The 19965-nt window shown below is 45.3% G+C and overlaps 5 protein-coding genes across 5 annotated transcripts; 3 read left to right on the forward strand and 2 right to left on the reverse strand.

The window, feature by feature from the left end:
* Positions 1-500: 500 nt before the first annotated feature.
* AOL_s00215g511 (uncharacterized protein) lies at positions 501-2563 on the reverse strand (the record flags this gene model as incomplete). The annotated part of the gene is made up of 3 exons (XM_011129713.1): positions 501-1341; positions 1394-2168; positions 2269-2563. The coding sequence occupies 3 exons, from the start codon at positions 2561-2563 to the stop codon at positions 501-503; spliced, it is 1911 nt and encodes a 636-aa protein (XP_011128015.1).
* Positions 2564-3501: 938 nt separating this feature from the next.
* AOL_s00215g512 (uncharacterized protein) lies at positions 3502-6835 on the forward strand (the record flags this gene model as incomplete). The annotated part of the gene is made up of 6 exons (XM_011129714.1): positions 3502-3912; positions 3995-4641; positions 4737-5884; positions 5977-6317; positions 6410-6691; positions 6800-6835. The coding sequence occupies 6 exons, from the start codon at positions 3502-3504 to the stop codon at positions 6833-6835; spliced, it is 2865 nt and encodes a 954-aa protein (XP_011128016.1).
* Positions 6836-7598: 763 nt separating this feature from the next.
* AOL_s00215g513 (uncharacterized protein) lies at positions 7599-9188 on the reverse strand (the record flags this gene model as incomplete). Its single annotated transcript, XM_011129715.1, has 3 exons — positions 7599-7835; positions 8498-8753; positions 8851-9188. 3 exons carry the CDS (start codon positions 9186-9188, stop codon positions 7599-7601), a joined length of 831 nt encoding a protein of 276 aa, XP_011128017.1.
* Positions 9189-10268: 1080 nt separating this feature from the next.
* On the forward strand, positions 10269-13826 carry AOL_s00215g514 (uncharacterized protein; the record flags this gene model as incomplete). The annotated part of the gene is made up of 3 exons (XM_011129716.1): positions 10269-12713; positions 12770-13543; positions 13602-13826. 3 exons carry the CDS (start codon positions 10269-10271, stop codon positions 13824-13826), a joined length of 3444 nt encoding a protein of 1147 aa, XP_011128018.1.
* A 1035-nt stretch (positions 13827-14861) lies between these two features.
* On the forward strand, positions 14862-17825 carry AOL_s00215g515 (uncharacterized protein; the record flags this gene model as incomplete). Its single annotated transcript, XM_011129717.1, has 1 exon — positions 14862-17825. One exon carries the CDS (start codon positions 14862-14864, stop codon positions 17823-17825), a length of 2964 nt encoding a protein of 987 aa, XP_011128019.1.
* Between the last annotated feature and the right edge of the window lie 2140 nt (positions 17826-19965).

The following is a 19965-nucleotide window of genomic DNA, read 5'->3' on the forward strand; positions in this document are numbered from 1 at the left end:
TATTATCAATATCCCACGACGAAAACCCCATTTAAACACTTGTACTACTTAAAGAATAAAATACAGTATGAAACTGTGTCACTTGAACTCAATTGAGAGCGCTGCGCACTTAAGTAGATCAATCAAAACCCCGAGCTATAAAAAATGCCGAGGTCGTCCCAAAGTCAAGAGCAGTCGTGTTAATATATCAAGTAACCGCATCATTTTTTTTCTTTTTTAAAAATCGAAGCAGTCATTGTAGATGATGTATTTCCAGCTATTTAATTTCAAACATATAAGTTAAGATGTAGACAAGATTTAAATTCAAGATATTTACAAAGTACCTTGTCTCGTACCCAGACCTGGAAGAAGGTACCTGAAGTATAGATGCCTCAATACTAGTCTACAGGAGTGCCAAAAATTTAAGCTAACTAGAATTTGGAGTAGCTTACTTAAAACAAAGAGTGTTCCTTCAATTCCACATACTTAAAATTGAATTTGATAATCAATAAATCAACAAGCTATACACTCACGACCCTGCGATTGTCCTTTTCCATTTTACCGAAGAAAGGATCTTGAAAAGGAAGAGGGCTTCTGACCACAAAATCGGAATTATCTGTGCGGCGACTGTTCCCTTGGGACGAGATCTCCAGCTGCGCTTCAGTCGAACAGGACTCACTTCGACTCCCAACAGAAAACCTGTCGCTCAAGTACTGCATAGATGAGATTGCTAGAGACAATAGGTGCAATCCAATGTGCTTAGTTAACGCTGCGTGGGCGGAGAGGCCCTCTGGTAATCTGTTTGTAGATCTAGAACCCCTCTTAGAGCTACGACCCTCGCTAGTAGCACCAGCAGTGCTGAGAAATCCCCTTTTTGTAAACCCGGTGTGGCCTTCCGGACGCTGGAAGCCGGCTCCTTCGAATGGCCTCCCCGGGCGTGTAGATCGAGCCCTGATCGGGGTATGATGATCTTGCTCCCGGATTAGGACTTCAGTGGCTTTTTCGTCAAGCTCTGGGTCGAGGGTTGAAATGTCTCTCGTGCAAAATGGACAAAAATTAGGGCCTCGGGAGGCAGAAAGAAAATTTCGCTTTGCCATTCTTTCAAGTCGAGTTATTGTAACCTCCCCCTCGTGTGACTCTAGATGTATATAGAACTCCTCGGCTGTTGGAAATTCTATGAATTCGTGGTTGTCTAGGTCGCAATACCAAACTGTCGGCTTGTGAATTTCTTGCGTCCAGTCTTCGGTATGAAAGCCATCCATATGTCTCTGCCATTCATGCAAAGATGCGAAGCAGACAGGTTCCTCACCACATTCCTCTGAAATGCAGACATATGGTTGGAAATCTTCCTCTAAATGAGATCTTGTGGACTTTAGTTCTAAGTACTGCTTTCCGTAAAATGATTTGAACATACCTCCAGAGATTATTGCACTCCATTGCTCCATGTGAATCTTCCAGTAATCTAAAGCACCAGTTACACTTGCACTGTGTCTGTTCTTTCTGGGGCGTAGGATTAGCTGGCGGATCTCGATACGGATAACCGAGAGATTTTTTTGCAATGCCTTTAGTTAGAAACGAGCCTGCTATAGCTAATCCTGGCCCCACGAAACTTATCCCTAGGTCTGAGGACTGAGCTGCCGAAAACACATCCCCAATGCGTTTTAACCTCTGTGACATCGTCTGATCTAGACCTGCGGGTTCGAATAGAAATCGAATATCTGTATTTTCTACACTCGCCTGGTGCTTTCTTAGGTGCAGGAGCCTTTGTCTTCTCGACGAAATGGAAGTAGATAGCTGCCTTACAAGCGAATCTTCAATATTAGGGTATAAGTTCCTCACATATGTATATATTAGGCTCATGCGTTCGAACAGATGATAATCATCCGAATGCTTCTCTGCGAAATTCTGGCCCCTGATGAAAAGGTCTGGAGCTGAGGCCTTCTTGATGACGACTCCGAGGCGCTGAAGCCTGCCAAGTGCACCATTGATCCCATCCAGGGCGGCTTGTGTAGCTAGTAGAATACTTGATCTTGTTCTCATAGAGTCGTCACTTTGAGCTCGAGGAGCTTCTGTCTTTCCGGTTCCTGACAATCCTCGATCCGAATCGTTGGTCCTGGCAGACTCAATAATCAGTCCTAAGTTCCAAAGCGCCGCACTCGGCCTTTCGGTCAGTTTAATTGCAATTGGAGCTATGGGATCCGGACCATGCCCGTAGGAAATAAATAGGAATTCCTAAATAATTTCTTCGGAATTTTGCAGGTTATAGCGCTAAGTTACGCGTATACGTACCGTGCGCGTGTCTAGCATTTTTCTCTACTAGCTCAAGTAATCTGAGGACTTGGTCTTCAGCATCGAACATATATTGTAATCGGCTGTCCAACGAAGCCTGGGGAGGAGCGAAGACACCAAGGTAGCCCGCCCAGCACTCAAATTGTTGTAGATACTCTTGCACAACCCGAAATTCCGTTTGAGTATTTTGATTTTGCGATAACACCGATAGTAAGTCTGTGAGGAGGGTTTCACATGTCTTAGACAGATGGTAAATTCGACGACAATCTCCCCAGCCGGCTGCGATGGCCGCCATCGTGCCTATTTGAAGACACTATTGAAACCGACAAAGAAGTGTTCAAGCTGGGAACTAGACCAGCTAGATATAGGCCCAAGGCCAGGACTTGCTTGAGTGTTAGTCTCGTACGATTGTATTGCAGACGGGTTAGTTCCACACCAAAGTGAGATATTGTTGCAAGGCTGAACTAGTTTTTTAATTTTTTTTCAATTTTTTTCAATTTTTAACTTGACCTTTAAGCCTTTTCCATAAAACGGTCAAATTTAAGTAATTAAAGCGGGGTGCCAGTATTTATAAAGTAAGTACCTAGGTATATACCTATATAGACACCCACAAGCACCTATAAGCATGGCTATGCATAGGTATTGGCTAGTTGCTTCCGGATCCTAGGATCCTACCTAAGCGCGGGCTCGTCATATGGAAGCCTCACGAAATTTCATTGGTCAATATATATCCCCAGCCGAATTCGAAGTACTTGCCTACAGATCTTGAGCTCTCTAGTGTGGGGCATATGTACCTAAGCACCTAGTATATATATACTGAATACACAAATATAAGGCTGAAGTACTTACGAGTAAGTACCGAGGTATTTACTACCGCGGAGTAAATATTTGATATAGGTAACTTACTAAGTATATAATAGCTAAGCTTATCGAGGAGTGGTATCTCGACTTTGCTTCAACGCCTGACTCTTCGACCTGTCCTAAATTTTACATACATACCTTGCGCGACGCGCGGTAACAGTTTACACTGCTCTATTTAAGTAAGTACCTACCGACTTACCTCTTAAAAACGCTTCTATAACCGTAGCGTGGGTACTAAAATGGTACTACCTTGCCCAAGCCCGATCGAGATTACTGGTGTAGCCGCGCGATCTGGTGGTGGTGGTCCGGTGGTCGATTCATTTGGGTTTGAAATAGTACATTCTTACGAAACCGGAGGCCATCACGTCCTAGATGAACGAAATTCCAGAATGGCAGCTTCTACAGGATATTCGGCCTCTTTTCGCCTCGAGCCCAATTTATCAGTCTAGCCTCCAATGGGAGATCATAGGCTTAGAAGGCCGTTGCGGAAGCCCTGACGAAACCGATAAACATATGCGGGATTGGGAAATTAAAGCTACCAATGATTTCAACCTCTTCAAGCATGAAATGCGAAGGCTACCGAAAACTGCGCCCCAAGTAGAGCTATCGTGTGAAGACTTCAAAGACTGCCTCAACCGTCTCCACAATCTTCTCGATCTTCTCAGTCAACTTATCAAAGACTCTATTTTCGAGCACAAGTTGTCTCGTATTGAGACTGCCATTTCCCCTGTAAATGCGCGCAGCCCCGGCCAAAATGATCACAACAGAACTACAGCTGACGATGTAATTTAATTCTCGACCCAAGCATACCTACTTGATTGTGGGTAGATAAGAGCTTGTGCTTACTTTCTTTTCATGGTGGCAGGCTACCGAAGAAGTGCAGGACAATATATCATCAGTTGGAGCCGCCACTAATTACCCGCCGCCGCCGCGCCGCCGTCGATATGCTACAAATTACTTCTCAAACCCCTTCAAAGATTTCAAGCTCAAGAAAAGTAGGTTCCCGAGGTTAAGGGTACTCTCTGGAAGGTCAAGGGTTGAAAGCGCGCCGGTAAATACCGATAGCGTGCAGAATTATCCAAAACTCCGAGCTCTAGGAAATATCGTCAACGCCACTTCGCAGGACGGTAAGTATATCGTGGAGAAATGCGTCCCCTACATAAACCTAGAACAAACTGCAGAAGTCTACGCAAGGGGATCCCAGATACTGGCGGCCTGCAATGCACGGTTCGAAAAATTGAACACATCGGATTCTAGCCAATCGAGCTTATCAGGCCCTATTACTATCCCAAGGACCAACTGGAGAGATTCCGAGCCCGCAGTAGCCTCTGACCGACTTTTTAAAATCTTACATAAAAATACTCGTGCTTGCGGGGACAAGACAGGGCACCAGGCTATGTTGTGTCTCAGTGATATTCAGTTAAATAGCCGTCCATTGATATTTAACACGTTTTTCCTTAGTTGCGAGTACTCTAGCTACTGGCAGGACAGCAGGTTTAACACAATATCGAGGTGAGTCTAAAGTACTTAATTATATATCCCGTTATACGTTGGTGAAGTGCCAGTACCGCGGTTCTGCTGACGATTAATTGGTGTATAAATATTAGTTACCGAGACATGTATTCTCAGAAAGTAGAACATGGTGTCGAGAATCTTTGCAAACTCATCTATGAATACCGCCGGGAACTCCAGTCGAGCTCAACAGCATTAAATCTCTTCTTCGATGAAGAGCAATTATTCGTTGCGAGAACAGGCCTTTTAGCTCACCGTGATGTTTTCCCCGCGATCTCCCTTAAAGAACTCCTCAGCAATGGGTATTTTCGCAAGCCAACAGCTGGAGGAGCGTTCGATCCAAGAGATAAGGCTGTTCTAGCCCTTTCGCTTGCTCGCTGCCTTCTTCACCTCCTCCAAGGTCCATGGATAAAGCGACCATGGACAGCAGATTCATTTCAATTCCTCCATAACAAAGAAACGGCTGAGTTACTGGATATTCACCATCCATATATTCATTGGCCTCGAGAACAATTTGCGCCTCACGGTACGGAAGATGAAACTACAGAACCCATAACAATCAAATGCCGTAGAATCCTTCTAGAATTCGCTTGCCTGTTACTTGAGATACAGATCGGGGAAACAATCGCTTTTGATCACCTCCCACCAACGGATCTGGAGGGCAGAGAAGATATTCTATATGAGAAGGTAGATAACCCAAATTTTGGCGAAGCACTAGCACATCACTATGATGCCATCAAAGGGTGTCTCAAATTCAAAGCGCACCTAGACTTGCATAGAAAATACAACATTGCAACGCCCCTCGAGGAGCAGATCAGAAAGGTCGTATACTCTAATGTCATAAAACCCCTGGAACAGCAACTTTCGATTTTTCCAAACCCCAGAACCCTCCAGATACAACATAACCTTCAACTTCAGAATCGCTTGATAAACCCCATAAACCCTGTGCAGCCTACGAAATATACACAACTTCAAAGAGGGCCACAAGTTCAGCGTAGTCCTCTACCTACTTCCAAGACTTCTCTTGAAGTTCAGCGCGAGATCCAACAAAACGAAAGCTTATCATATCCTGAAGACTTCATTCTCACAAACTTGAAAGCGCTCGAAGACCGCAGCGATCCAAATCCCGAGAAAACGCCTAGGAAGCTCGAGGCAGACGGATTTATCACCGACCATAACCAGAATCCTACTAGCGTAAAAAAATCTCCAAAACCAAAAGCCTACGAGGTTGCGGTGTTGTGTGGTTCGTGAATGTCAAATAATTTCACTCTTTGTGCAATGCATCCATGTATATTGCCACATTAGTTCTAATTCATAATATCCCTCCCCCCATAGACGATGATTGGCCATCCAGAGACAGTCCAAGTGAACTGAAGGAGGATCCGAGAGCTCCATTGAAGCACAAATTGGAAAACATACTCGGACTTATCGCTCCTATGAACCCTCCAAATGTTATGATTCGCTTCGTTAATTACGGGTGGGATTGCAACGGGACCCAGGATAACCCGCCTGTGATAGATCCTTATCGGTTTAAGACGAAACCAATTGAGGGCGGCGCACCGAAAAGTTTAGGAGCAAGCCTAGACGAAAAGATTGTTCAACCATTGGTTGTACAACAGATACAAAACGGAAGGCCCAAGAATCCTCTTATTATAATTGTTCTTCTGGGGACAACGGTAGGTTGTTGCCACTAAACTCGAATATTTAGATTTTGATAGTCCCACCGATTCAATGTTACTGACCAATTAACTATTATATAACCATTCAGACCATTATAGATGATCAGGATTCCTTCAAAAAGACAATCTTGAGCTGCAAGCACCCTGGCGACATAGATGAATATAGCCAAACTGCTGTACTTTTCATCTTCTCTGGAATCAGCAGTATCGTACATAAACCTACCCAACGGTTCCTGAGTGGGCTAGTGAAATACAAGGAGCTAAAAGAGTGGGTGTTCTATTCAACTAAAGCGCTCGACGAGAACTGTGCTGTAATGCAACGCGCGGTTGCTGTCGGTATGGCCCAAAAAAACCCAAGATATGCAAAACAGGTAGGTTCCTTCGCGATCCAATACCATTCCGCCAAATTTACACTATTTCTTGGACGTTTTATCGTTCGGCTTTATTTACCGGCGTTGGCTGACTTACTAAATCCGTAGTTATTTGAGCTATTCAACGGCGTTCTTGAAAACTAAGATACCCCTAATTAGCCAAGCGTTTAGGTGACGTATTGTATTATTCTAGTATCACAGGGTGAATTTAAAACTAGAAGCAACATCATGTCGATAATATTCACATGCGTGTAGATTATTAACTTTCCATGCCCACAAACCTCGAATTAGCAAGCATCCAAATCTATAGTCCCTAAGAAACAGGCTCTTGTCCTCCGCCCTAGTCCGGGTGCGCTTTAACAAGTAACTCGAAAACTTCGAGGTTTTTTTTTTCCGACGCGAGTTCCAGCGCTGTTTTATTGCTTCCAAGAATATTTTCAACAACTTTCCGGTCCTCGGCCCTCTTTGAGGCCCCTATACCATTTGGTACGGGATCTATATCAAAGATCCTATAAACCATTACGAAGTCAGCATTTATCGACCAAACGGATAATTCAATAACTTATTACCAACGCCGTGTTGCCCATTTTTTATATCGAGGATCATGAGCATAAAAGTTTGGATCTGCTCCACGATCAAGTATCTCTCTTGCTAGCAAATGTAGGTTGAATGCGGCGGCAATACGGAGCATTTGGTTATACACATATTCTGCTTCCTCAGAACTTTGGCACTCTTGAGTTAGGGAAGATTCCGAACCGTCGCGCTCCTCTACAGCGTTCTTTTGATGAGCTGCTTCTTGTCTAGACACTGATAGATTTTTATAGAGTTAGCATTATATGTACTACACGTGTTTCGAACTATCGACACGAAAATTCGAGAAACTAGTGAATAACGGCCTGGAAATAACTCAACTACTTGTTCTAGCTGAAACCTTGTTTCTTAATCTCGCAAGGAGACGCTGCAATAGACCGATAATCGTAGTATAGGTGCGACCAGCCTGACCCGTGAACTGAATAAGGGAGATATGGTCGCCATCAACATCATAGTCTTCTTCGAGATCATCGGGTAACCCAAGAACTGCGGAGTTTTTGTCGACTACTATCCCATGTGATTCAATTGGATAATTTTCGCGAGTAAAGTTCAGCTTAAAGAAAACAGGGCGTGATATATATCAGTAACCTAAGTTGGATGTGGACAGTAATTTTCATATATCTACCTTCCTCATTTTTTGTGTTTGTTGCGTCTCATAGAATGAACTTAATTGCGTGTTTGTGTGCTTGATTAAATGTCGGAATTGTTCAAAGTTTTGCGTGGTATATCGCGTTTTTTGAAATATACGACCAAAGTGATCAGCTCCGCGAAACGTTTTGACGACGTCAATCTGGTCAGGATTGATGCCCTTATATGGTACCCCAAAAGAGAATATTTGCACTGTCGATAGATGTATCGATTTGTACCGCTCGTCCCAAGAAGCTTTAATAAACGCCTATTCGTCAATTCAAACTGTTAGTTTAATATCGGCATGAGCAATTTAAACAAGTATATGAAAACCTCTGTTCCCTTCCGCTACAATATTCCAAGATAGGGATCCAATCTCTTACCTCTGCAATAATTATCCCCCCGTGGCTATGGCCAACTAAAACTAATGGCCTACTTTGCTGGTGCTGATATTAAAGCAATATGTGAGAAGGTATGTCCGAAAGGTTTCAAAAGTGAAATTGATACACTTGAATTGATACACTTGAATTGATACACTTGAATTGGCGGAAGCTTCTTATTTTTTATTAAGCAAGCTGGATTACTTACTGGTTTTCTACGCGCCTTGAAGAGTTCCTCTAGAAACCCCGCAACGTAAGTAACTAGGTCATCTGCTTGGGTAGAGTATCCATAGATCATGATTCGACATCTCGATCCCAAGTCGGGTTCTTCGGGTAAGAAATCCTGAAGCCACATTTGTACTGTTCCATTTGACTCAACCCCACTCCATGCTCCATATGCATGGTTCGCAAGTCCGGAGATGGCTACGATACTTTTCCCAGGCTTAGCATCGCCGAAGTTGTAACTTAAAATTACATACATCCAATACAAATCATGCTAAAGGGATGACAGAGTGGATATAGAATGGACAGCAGTCATAATAATAGAGATATTTAACTTACTCTAGTAATATGTCTTCTTTTGGATGGTTTAGCTGAGTGAGACCCCAGAAGTTTGCGTCTATTTCTATGAGGTTTCCCTTCCGGTCCCGTAGGTGCTTTTTCTCGCCGGCAGCAACTTTCTTTAAAAAAGAAGGAATAGGAGGGGAGAATTTAAATACAGCTACTTGTGTACCGCAATCATCGATGGGATATGGTGCAAGATGTAGTTTGTCGATTGTGAAACAATCATGTTCCTCCTGGGAGAGACATCCCATCAACACAGTCTTGAACTCATCTGCTGTTGTATTTTTGTCAATATCAACGGCTCTAAAGATGCCAAGATTGTCCCCAAACATCATGGTCGCAACCGGCTAACCACGCCAAGTCTAGAACTACTTTGATCCTCGAGTTTGAGTAGATGCTAGAGATATGGAGCTATCAAACTCGAGACGAGTATATTGATCGATCTATGCGCTGGGGTTATGGTCGGGTCTTAAAAAGGGCTTGTGGGTAGCGTATATATCGAAAAATGCCAAAGAGAGTGGCCCCAATTATAACCCCAGCTATAAGGTACGACCCCCGCAAGGCTGTGAAGGGCATCGATTGATGCAGGATGAAGTCGCAATTAAAAGGCGGCTCAAAAGATACGAATTACTAGCTTCCATTGGGAGATGGATGCCTTCACAAATGTATGACACGGCGGTGTGCTATACTCGCATATGTAGATCAAGGCTATGAAGACCTTTCGGGTTTCCCTTCTAATTTACACGCGCGATAACGAATATTTCGACATTGGATGTATAGATCTTTGCTATGGGGGCTTTCTATAGACCCTTGCGCCCCCAAAATTTTTTAGTTTCGGTCCTCGGTATCATGATATTGGTCGTCAGGTCATATGTCGTGACATCGGCCCCACCATTGGCCTCCGTCATTTTCTCCCTAAAACTTGGGGCCACACTCGCACTCACCCAAAACGAAAGACATAACTCTATTAAAGCAGGTAGTCAGAACATTTATTGGGACTTTGCCGTTATCCCATTCAATTCGAGGTCGCAAAAAGGCTGTCGGGTTCTGTGTTCGGGAAGGTTCCACTGTGGCGGGGTGTTTGCTGGATAAGCAGCCGACGGGACCCATGCGAGCTCGGACGATAGAAAATTAATTCAGTCGATGCCGCATCTGCACCACGCCTGCATCTCTGCAGCGCGATTCGTCTAAATCACTGATTTCTTCGACTTTTCTTGTACGTATCATCTCATATCATCTTCTTGAATAGTTTGCGGGCATTGGGATTGCTTGGAGTCTTCAAGAAATTGGTGCTGTGATAGCCTCTGCTGCACAGATTCGGTTCCCAACGTCACGCTAACTCGCCCACCAGACCTCACAATTACCTCGACGCTTACTCATCCACCTTCTTCCTCCCACCCGACTACATCATCACCATGCTCTATGGAAGAGCCGCCGGCCGGGCTCTACGACAGCCATCGGCCAGCTCTGCTTCTTCACCATCGTTACCATCTTCTCTGAGCACGCGACTCTCCTCCTCCCGATCTCGGCTCTACTCGACCACCCGAAGACCACTCATTTCGAACTTATCGCGACGGAACTGCTCTGTCCAGACGCTTTCCAGCGAGACAACTTCGATACAGCCATGGTCTTTATATTCTCCTCCGTTCCGGTTACATTCCCGGACTTTCACTTCCACTTCAATTCGCTTAAAAGAAAAGATTCCCGAACAAGCCGAGGAAGTGGTGGAGGAAGAAAAGCCGATAAAGGAGGAACCCGAAGAACGACAGGCTGCAAAGAAGTCTAATTCCGGTTCCAAAGATAATTCATCAAGCAATCCGAAGGGAGCGGCCGGCAGCAGTGGTGCATCTCCACCAGATGGATCCGAACCGCCATCTGCCACCCCACCAAGTGGGAATACCCCGCCAGCTAAGAAGCCGAACCTTCTTTCTAAGCCTCAAGTTCCTGAGATATACCCTCAAGTTATGGCTATACCCATTGCCAAACGACCTTTGTTCCCAGGTTTCTACAAGGCCGTCACAATACGCGATCCAGCTGTCACCTCTGCTATACAGGAGATGTTGAAGCGTGGACAACCCTATGTCGGTGTATTCCTCTTCAGAGATGAGAATATGGATGCAGATACAATTTCATCCGTGGACGAAGTTCATGATGTTGGAGTTTTTGCACAGATTACTAGTGTATTCCCGGTTACTGGCGAGGAACATAGTCTTACAGCAGTTTTATACCCACACCGTAGGATAAAGCTTCAAAGATTGGTACCACCAAAGGATAAGGCGCAACCAGCATCGGCAACAATCACAGAAATTGAATCAAAAACAACACCTACCAGCGGTCTTGAAGAAGACCCTGCAACGTCTCAAGCTACTACTCCGCCAAAGGATGCAGAATCAACTGAACCACAGGGCGACGTTGTCGCGTCCTTTGAGGAGACTATTGCGGAGATCGAACAACAAAAGCCATCGCCATCTACTTCACCAACTTTCGCCACCGCTTTCCTTCAAAAGTATAATGTCTCTCTTGTCGATGTCGAAAACCTCACTGAGCTACCTCATGATAAAAAGAGTCCAGTAATCAAGGCTGTTACATCCGAAATTGTTAGTGTCTTCAAAGACATCGCCAACATGAACCCATTGTTCCGTGACCAAATCTCTACATTCCAGATGTCACATTCCGCCGGGAATGTCATCGAAGAGCCTGCTAAACTCGCTGATTTCGCGGCAGCGGTAGCTTCAGCGGAAGTTAAGGAGCTCCAAGAAGTTCTCGAAACATTGGATGTGGAAGATCGGCTACACAAATCGCTCGTAGTTCTCAAGAAGGAACTCATGAACGCTGAGCTGCAAAGCAAGATTGCCAAAGATGTGGAACAAAAGATTCAGAAACGACAGAGGGAATACTGGCTTATGGAACAAATGAAAGGGATCCGCCGTGAGCTAGGCATTGAGAGCGACGGGAAGGATAAGCTAATTGAAAAATTCAAGGAGAAGGCGTCGAAGCTTGCCATGCCAGAGGCGGTGAAGAAAGTTTTTGATGAAGAGCTTAACAAACTTACGCATCTAGAGGCCGTCGCATCGGAGTTCAACGTTACAAGAAACTACCTAGACTGGCTCACTCAAATCCCATGGGGCCAACGGAGTGCAGAGAACTACTCGATAAAAAATGCGATGAAGGTCTTGGATGAGGACCACCACGGACTGAAAGACGTAAAAGATCGCATTTTGGAGTTTATCGCGGTAGGCAAGCTAAGAGGCGGGGTTGAAGGAAAGATTTTGTGCTTCGTAGGCCCACCTGGTGTCGGAAAGACCTCTATCGGAAAATCAATTGCCAGGGCAGTGCAAAGAGAATTTTATCGATTCAGTGTTGGTGGACTTACGGATGTAGCAGAGATTAAGGGACACAGGAGGACATACGTCGGTGCCTTACCCGGAAGAATCATTCAGGCTTTGAAAAAGTGCCAGACGGAGAACCCGTTGATATTAATTGATGAGGTTGACAAGATTGGACGAGGACATCAAGGCGACCCGGCGTCCGCGTTGTTGGAATTGCTCGATCCGGAGCAGAACAATGCATTCCTAGACCATTACATGGATGTCCCTGTCGACCTAAGCAAAGTATTGTTCGTGTGCACGGCGAACATGTCGGATACGATTCCTAGGCCACTGTTGGACCGTATGGAAATGATTGAACTGAGCGGTTATGTCGCGGATGAGAAGATGGCAATCGCAGAGAGGTATCTAGCTCCACAGGCGAAGACCTTGAGTGGATTGGATAAAGTCGATGTGGACTTGACAAAAGAGGCCATCGAGGAGTTGATTAAAAGCTACTGTCGGGAGAGTGGTGTGAGGAACCTTAAGAAACATGTGAGTATGCCATGGAGTCCAAGAGATAAGATTGTCTCGCTAACCCCGCCCAATAGATCGAAAAAGTGTACCGAAAAGCAGCTCTCAAGATAGTACAAGACATCGGTGAAGAAGAGCTGCCAGAAGAAAAGCCCTTGACAGAAGAAGGAAAAAAAGCGCAGGAAGAAACCGCTGAGAAAGCCGAGGAGATTGCGGATCCTCAATTCGACGCAAAACCGGCTACGACGGAAATCCCACGGGCAGCACTCGAAGTTCCCGAAACTGTGCATGTTGCCATCAACAAGGAAAACCTGAAAGACTATGTTGGCCCACCAGTCTATACTAGCGATCGACTCTATGAGACCACTCCACCGGGTGTCACAATGGGTTTAGCATGGACACAACTAGGTGGCTCGGCACTTTACGTCGAAAGCATACTCGAATCCGCCCTCGATTCGGACTCTCGGCCTGGGCTAGAACGTACTGGAAATCTGCAAAATGTTATGAAAGAATCGACCGCAATCGCATACTCATTCGCTAAATCATTCATGGTAAAGAAGTTTCCAGAAAACAAGTTTTTGGAAAAAGCAAGAGTGCACCTGCATTGCCCTGAGGGTGCAGTGCCCAAGGATGGCCCATCGGCTGGTATCACAATGGCGACAAGCTTGTTAAGTTTGGCACTGGATACGCCAGTTAGCCCAACAGCCGCCATGACCGGTGAGTTGACTGTTACCGGAAAGGTGTTGAGGATAGGAGGATTAAGAGAAAAGACGGTGGCTGCAAAGAGGAGCGGGGCCTCTACGGTGGTTTTCCCTGCAGATAACATGTCGGATTGGTTGGAGCTGCCAGAGGTATGTATTTTCCCCGAGAAACGCTATCAACGAAATCAGAAGCTAAAAATCTATATAGAATATTAAAGAAGGCATTGAAGGCCGACCTGTCAGCTGGTATTCTGAGGTGTTTGATATTATCTTCCCCGGCATCGACACCACAAGGGCTAGCAATCTCTGGAAAGAGCAGTTGAAGAAGAAGCCCAGGGGAGCATCTGGCGAGGAACCGGATTCCTTGGAAGTCGATATGGATGAGACTGAAGTCAATGAAAGCCGGATCATCGGCCGCTCTCGGTTTGTATAAACGCATTGTTGCATGATTTCTTTAAACATTTAGAACCATGCCTAGATGGCATATAGACCGGGGAATTACTTCTCTTAGGATTGACAGAGTGGACCTTTAAGCAATGCCTGAGGACGCATTGATACGGCGATTTTTTGTTGCTTCCTATTGTCTCTTCCTTTTGTACAGATGTACATCCCCATAGGCGCTTTTTTCCAAATGTCGGGCGTGATGGAGCATTATACTTTTTGGATATTCTTTCGAGGCTTTTATCTCTCCTCCGAGCATTTATCTCCATTAGTTTCCTTCTTGTACATACATATGGTATGGTGAAGATTTAGGAGATTGTATATATTACATCAATTCACTTTCATGTCGAACTTTAGCCCCAGCTGCCAACCAGCTGCGCCCACATAAAAGGTCCATCCGAAGCACCTGAGGGGCCCATATCAGGTCTTCCTAGTAAGTTCCCAAGCCCGGATTTTCCAAAGATTTGCTATCAACAACGACTAAAATGCAACATATTACCAGCGCAGACCAGAAAATTGACGTATATTGCTATTTCTAAGAATGTTTCTGATCTCAGGACTGACCCAAATGCATGGCAGCTGAGATGAAATGATTTTGTTTTTTGGTTCGATTCATCGTTCACATCGGCTCTCTCCGGATCTGAATTCTCTCATCGGTCATCTCTCCAAGATTGATATCTCATATGCTGCCCTTCACCGTACCGACCTAACATTCCTTAGTCTGCTTTCTCCTTTTCCTCAGGCTGGCTCTGCAATTTATAGGCCACGATTACATAGACTCAACCCCGGTGTGTCATATAGTGGCTGCCCGGGGTTGGCTGTCCTAGAGGTAGTCAATCGGAACATCGAATACCCTTGCTAGTTTCTCTGACCTTAGGTTTGAAAAAGGATTTCTATTGTCACATTCTTTGGAATATCCAGTACGTTGATTTTTTTTACCGATCGATATATGACTTGGGCCAACTTTCGAAGGTGTATTTCAACTCTTATGGGCACCTTGTTAACATATTTATAGAAAATCTTGAAAATGGCTAAAAATCGCGGTCACGATCATGAGACACCATTGCCTTTCAAGCATGCATATAGGCCTAGCCTTCTCCGACAACAGTCGAATGCCATGGTTAGCCCCCAAGTCAGCCCGCGCGGCTCTCAGACAAATATCGCAGGCATGAATCAGACTCCACGGCCACCGGTTTGCTCTCCATCATCGCTACCTCTCCGTCAGGATGCAATCTTCCAATCCTTTCCAGTCCCTTCGCCCAGAAGAGGATCACCCAGACGGTCTCCTAGCGCAGGAGTCAAGACAACCACACGGACCCCTCCTCTTCAAAATGTGCAAGTATACTCACCTAGGTCATCCCCAAGACCCTCCCCTCGTGTAACACCACAGACCTCACCAAGTGACGATAAATGGGAGACATCGGGTACAGAATCTCCTGTTGTGAAAAGCGGTACCCCCACTGGGAATTATGTCCGCCAAGCTGGAGCTTCTACTCCACCATTAGATGGTGGTGGCAGCTTGAAACTACTTGACGGACAAAATTCGAACGAACCTGTAATCGGCGAAGATTCTACCCAAGACCCAAACCAGGGCCATAGCTCCCATAAGGAGGGCAGTGATAAATATTTTGGGAAGGGAGAAGAGACTCCAGGTTCCAATCTCCATCCACGGAAGGAATCACCTCAGAGCTCCCGCTTCCACGGAAGCAAGAAAACGCCTACCCCTCCAAGTGGGTCATCTGGAGAGAACGGGGGAACACCTATCGTTCCGACCAACTCCCCAGTCGTCAAGCGAAGAAGAACATCGGGACTGTTGCAATTTATGCGTTCGCCATTGACTTTCCCTGTACGCAAGCAGAATGGTAGAAGCTTCATATACAATTGCATACCAGGAATGTCTCGCAAGTCATCTACTGCACAGAACGGTCTAAAAGAGGTTATGTCCTCGAACGAGCTCCCCAATAATCGTATACCTCATTCGCACAATGATAGTCATGAGTTCACAAACAGCCCTAAGCAGAGCCCACCGCTGAGAACTCCAACTCCAACCGACCTTTCGAAAGTCTCTACAGAATCGGACAACCATAAAAGGCATCACGGCATTTCCGGGTGGAGACACAAGAAAACCAAGAGCGCGGATTCTATCGCAAAGCCTACAGAACCTAAGGGGCCCAAAATGCAACAAGACCTACATTTTTGTGACGATGACCCAACTTGCTGCTATGTCGCGGGCGAGGCTCACCGTTTCCGCACCCCCCTCGAGAGTCCAAGAATTCCGGGAACTCCTCCAACACCACCAGCAATTTCTCCAAGGACTTCGGATATGAAGGGCAAGAAGCCACTGCCATCGTATTTTGATCTTCGCCGCCAGGAGACGTCAAATGTCAGTCCAAATGACCTTGGCTTTACTTTGATGCCTCTAAGTGATCCGGACTTGTCAAGTCGCACGAGCAGTCTTCAAGCGCACGCATACAGACTTCCACACTTCGTCAAGGTGCCGATGTTCTCGCACGCAGCTCCCTTTGCGACTAGAGAGGACTATAAAAGCTATTCGGCCGAAGCATCACCCGAGGCGGCATCAAGAAGAAGCAGTTTTCCACCAGGCCCGGGATGGTCTTCGAACCGCTCTTCTGCTTCTGGTGTAGTGGATGCCCGGCGCGCTAGCTTCGGGTATCGTGATCATATGAATTTTATAACAAAACCTGAAGGATATTCCTCAAGAACCGGAAGTTCTGCGAAGCAGGATAGTAGTTCGGGCTCAGTGTCTCCACCCGGTAGCCACGGAGTAAGGAGAGATAGCCACAATACTGCATCTGATGGTTCACGGAAGAGCTCTCTTGGTGAGAGAAGGGCATCAAAAGTTATTGCCGCGTTGAACATTTCTCGAAGGGACTCGACCGAAGAAAAGGTCGAGGAAGATGGTAACAGCTCAGCGCACACGCCCGGACCCTCATCGAAATTAGTCCATTGGAGAGGCGCGGAGGTTACAGAGGAAGAGGCGAAGATGCTCGACATGTTGGTTGGGAAACATCGACTATTTTCTGAAATGTTGATGACGCCATTGGAGAAGACACAATCCGAAAGGTCGGAGAGATCACCTGAGTCGGGAGATGAAGCTGTGAGTGTTCTACGTCGGCCTTCATGGAGACGATTTGCATCTACAATTATGGCATCTCCGCTGTCAGGGCTTTCTGAGGAAACGGGTTCATCAGACAAAACGACACAGCCCGAATCAAGCGGTACCCGCGATATCACCGATCCTCGAGAGATGTATGCTGAGGCATTACAAGAGACTACGGGTCTTCCCATTGGCGTAACAAAGAATAGAAAAAGACACGAGGACGTCGCAAAAGCACACCCGCTTCCACCAAGTGTGATTGATAGGTTGGCGCCGGCAGACTTCATCACAGGACCTCCGGACATTGTCAAAAAGATTAACACATCGCTGATTGATGCTCCGGCGGGTAGTCGACCAAATCTAACCACCCGGACTGAATTTGAGACCGAAATTCTGTCAATCGCTATGCTCTACGGAAGGGTGGTTAAGGAAACTACAAGAGCCGCATCAGAACCATCCACTCCGCCAGCGGCAGATAATACTTCTGCTACATTTACATTGCGGCCTCGCTCCCGGGCTCCTTCGTTGACGGTTCCAGAACGCCCGAGCGTAGGCTTCATCACAAATGCCTTGGACGAACGTTCCGTGTCTGACGGCTTGATATCTGACGTTCGCAGGGTTTCACTAAATCCGTCAAGTAAAAGTCGTCGGTCCTCGTCAACATTAGCGCGCCTACATAAAATTGTTACTGGAGGGGAAAGGTCAAAACGTGACTCGACTACATCGCCGTTTTCCAGCCCCCCTGAGTATACTGAAGCCGGCAGTTCACGCCATCAATCGTTGAACGTGCCATCTTTGATCTCTGCCTTAGCTCGTGCGAGCTCAAGTGGCAATGATGTGAGTCTCGGATCTATGGAAGAAAGGAAGGACTAAGTTGGAAAAAAAATATCAGGGGTATGGGTGGGGCTAGATTAGGTTTTTTTTTTTTTTGTCTCTTTCCTCAGTTCCAATGTGGGGTGGTTCTAAGGAGATTTCAGATTGTCGAGACGGCTTGCTTTGTAAAAGAAGTGGAGTAGCATGGGGCAAGTAAGATTCGTAATTGGAAACAGAGCTCGTCTTGTGTTTGATAGATGTCTATGTTATCAAGGATGCCAGTGTATACGGGTCGCTCATTCCTTTCCACGAGTTTACAATTCAATTTGCTGAAAATTCCGCGTGGGTTAGGGAATCACAAAGAACTTTGATTCTTGAGGAAGGAAAAGTGAATGTTTAGCATTGTTGTGTCTTTCGTTACAATCGGGACTAAAGGATATTGGAGATGTCCGTGCGGCGCTTCAAGGCCTTCCGCTTGTTATCATGTGTGAACTTTATATTTTTTCACGATATGTTCGGATTTTGCGAAAGACATTTGCGAGAGGTTGGTTTAGGGTAGTTCGGTATCCCAAAAGCCTCTCCCGCGAGTTTATTCTTGATAAGTGGTATCGAGTGACTGATTGTACGAGTCGAGTCCTGCGATGCGCGATGAGACGCTTCGTCGCAAATACTTGACACCGTCAAAACTTTCAAAAGACTTTCCGATGTCTCACCGCCTTGACCGTTTTGTTTTAAAAAACCCTGCATAATGTGTATGCACTGCAAGAATTTATATCCTTCTGACAGCTCGCTCGACTCTGAGTTCGAGCGCTTGCAGAGGAGCACAATCGTTTCTTTATAAGAATACCTCGGGATGACTAATATATCTTAGCTAATTATCCAGATTTTTGACGTTATATCAATAGATTTTTATAGGTTTTTCGTAGCTTCCCGTCCCTTTTCTATTATTATTATTACTATTTATTTATTTATTTTTTTACGAAGATGTCCCCCCTTTATCCCCGGATGTATCCCCAGACCTGTATATAAATGATGCCGTGGCTTGGTTTTGTGGAGGTGCTCGGATGTTGTTTTTTTTTGTGGCAGAATAGTTCGGGTTACCCGAACGGTTAAAAGTGAGTTATACGAGCCTCTTTTTCTCTATATGTTTGGCCTCGAGCCTCTTTTTTTTATTCTTTAAATTTCTTGCAGTCTCGAGTCAGCGAGTATGCAGAGCCGCTAAAACGGCCGCTATCCAATTGAGTTTTGTATGCTTTGATGTTCTCAGATATCTATCTCTCCATATGGATCGGTATCTAATATCCTAAAAGGATCTTCGCTAGCCACGGGTTGCGCACTGATACCGTCGTCGGTGCAGGTAAACTCCGTGAAGGGACTAATGCAGAATACTTTTGCAAATTTTCTTTTTGAAAATCAGAGGTAACCTTTTGACTAGCTAGATGGAACCGTGGTATTTTCATATAGTAAGACATTTTAATGGTTTCCCCGTTTTTTCTTTCTTTCTGGAGTATATAGTCTTGTATAATATATGTGTCCGAGAACAGGCTAAGTCACTAGGTAGATAGATATTGATATCGAGCGATCGGATTGTCCGAATCTCCTAATACGTTTTAAATTTACTCTCTTTTGTAACAATATGACGCTTTATACATTCTGATAGATATATCAACGATCGTGGGGTTTAAAATACAGTTGCTACAATGTTTAGTGGAGTTAATTGAGATCGGGTGTCTAAGATCGCGGATACCGGATATTATATCATCAGGTAGCCGGATATACTTTTTTAGTGTCGGAAAGTGGTCACAAGCAGACGGAGATTTTGTAATCATGCATTTTAAACCAAACGGGAGAACATAAGAAAGAAAGCAAGAAGGAACAGAAAAGTCTAGGCCTCTCTCTCCGTTGAAACGGGGATCTTCTACCCATCTTTTCGCATGCAAAGCAAGGAACAGGTTTTTCTTTCTCTCTTTCGCTCCATCTACTTGAAACATAGATCAGCAATAAGATCTTGCCGAGGTAAAGATTTGCGGCCCTTTCTCGTGCTGCGGCCGGGGATAGTGTTTATGCAGAAAGAATTGTGTGATTTCATGATTCTTATGATATGTCTCGTTATGATATTGCATACGAAGATCGAAACGTGGCCAAGAAATACTAGGCAGCTGGGGATTTTCTGACGTTAATGGCATTTCCCTTTCAAATA

This window comes from Orbilia oligospora, assembly GCF_000225545.1.
Source record: "Orbilia oligospora ATCC 24927 unplaced genomic scaffold scaffold00215, whole genome shotgun sequence".
NCBI lineage: Eukaryota > Fungi > Ascomycota > Orbiliomycetes > Orbiliales > Orbiliaceae > Orbilia > Orbilia oligospora.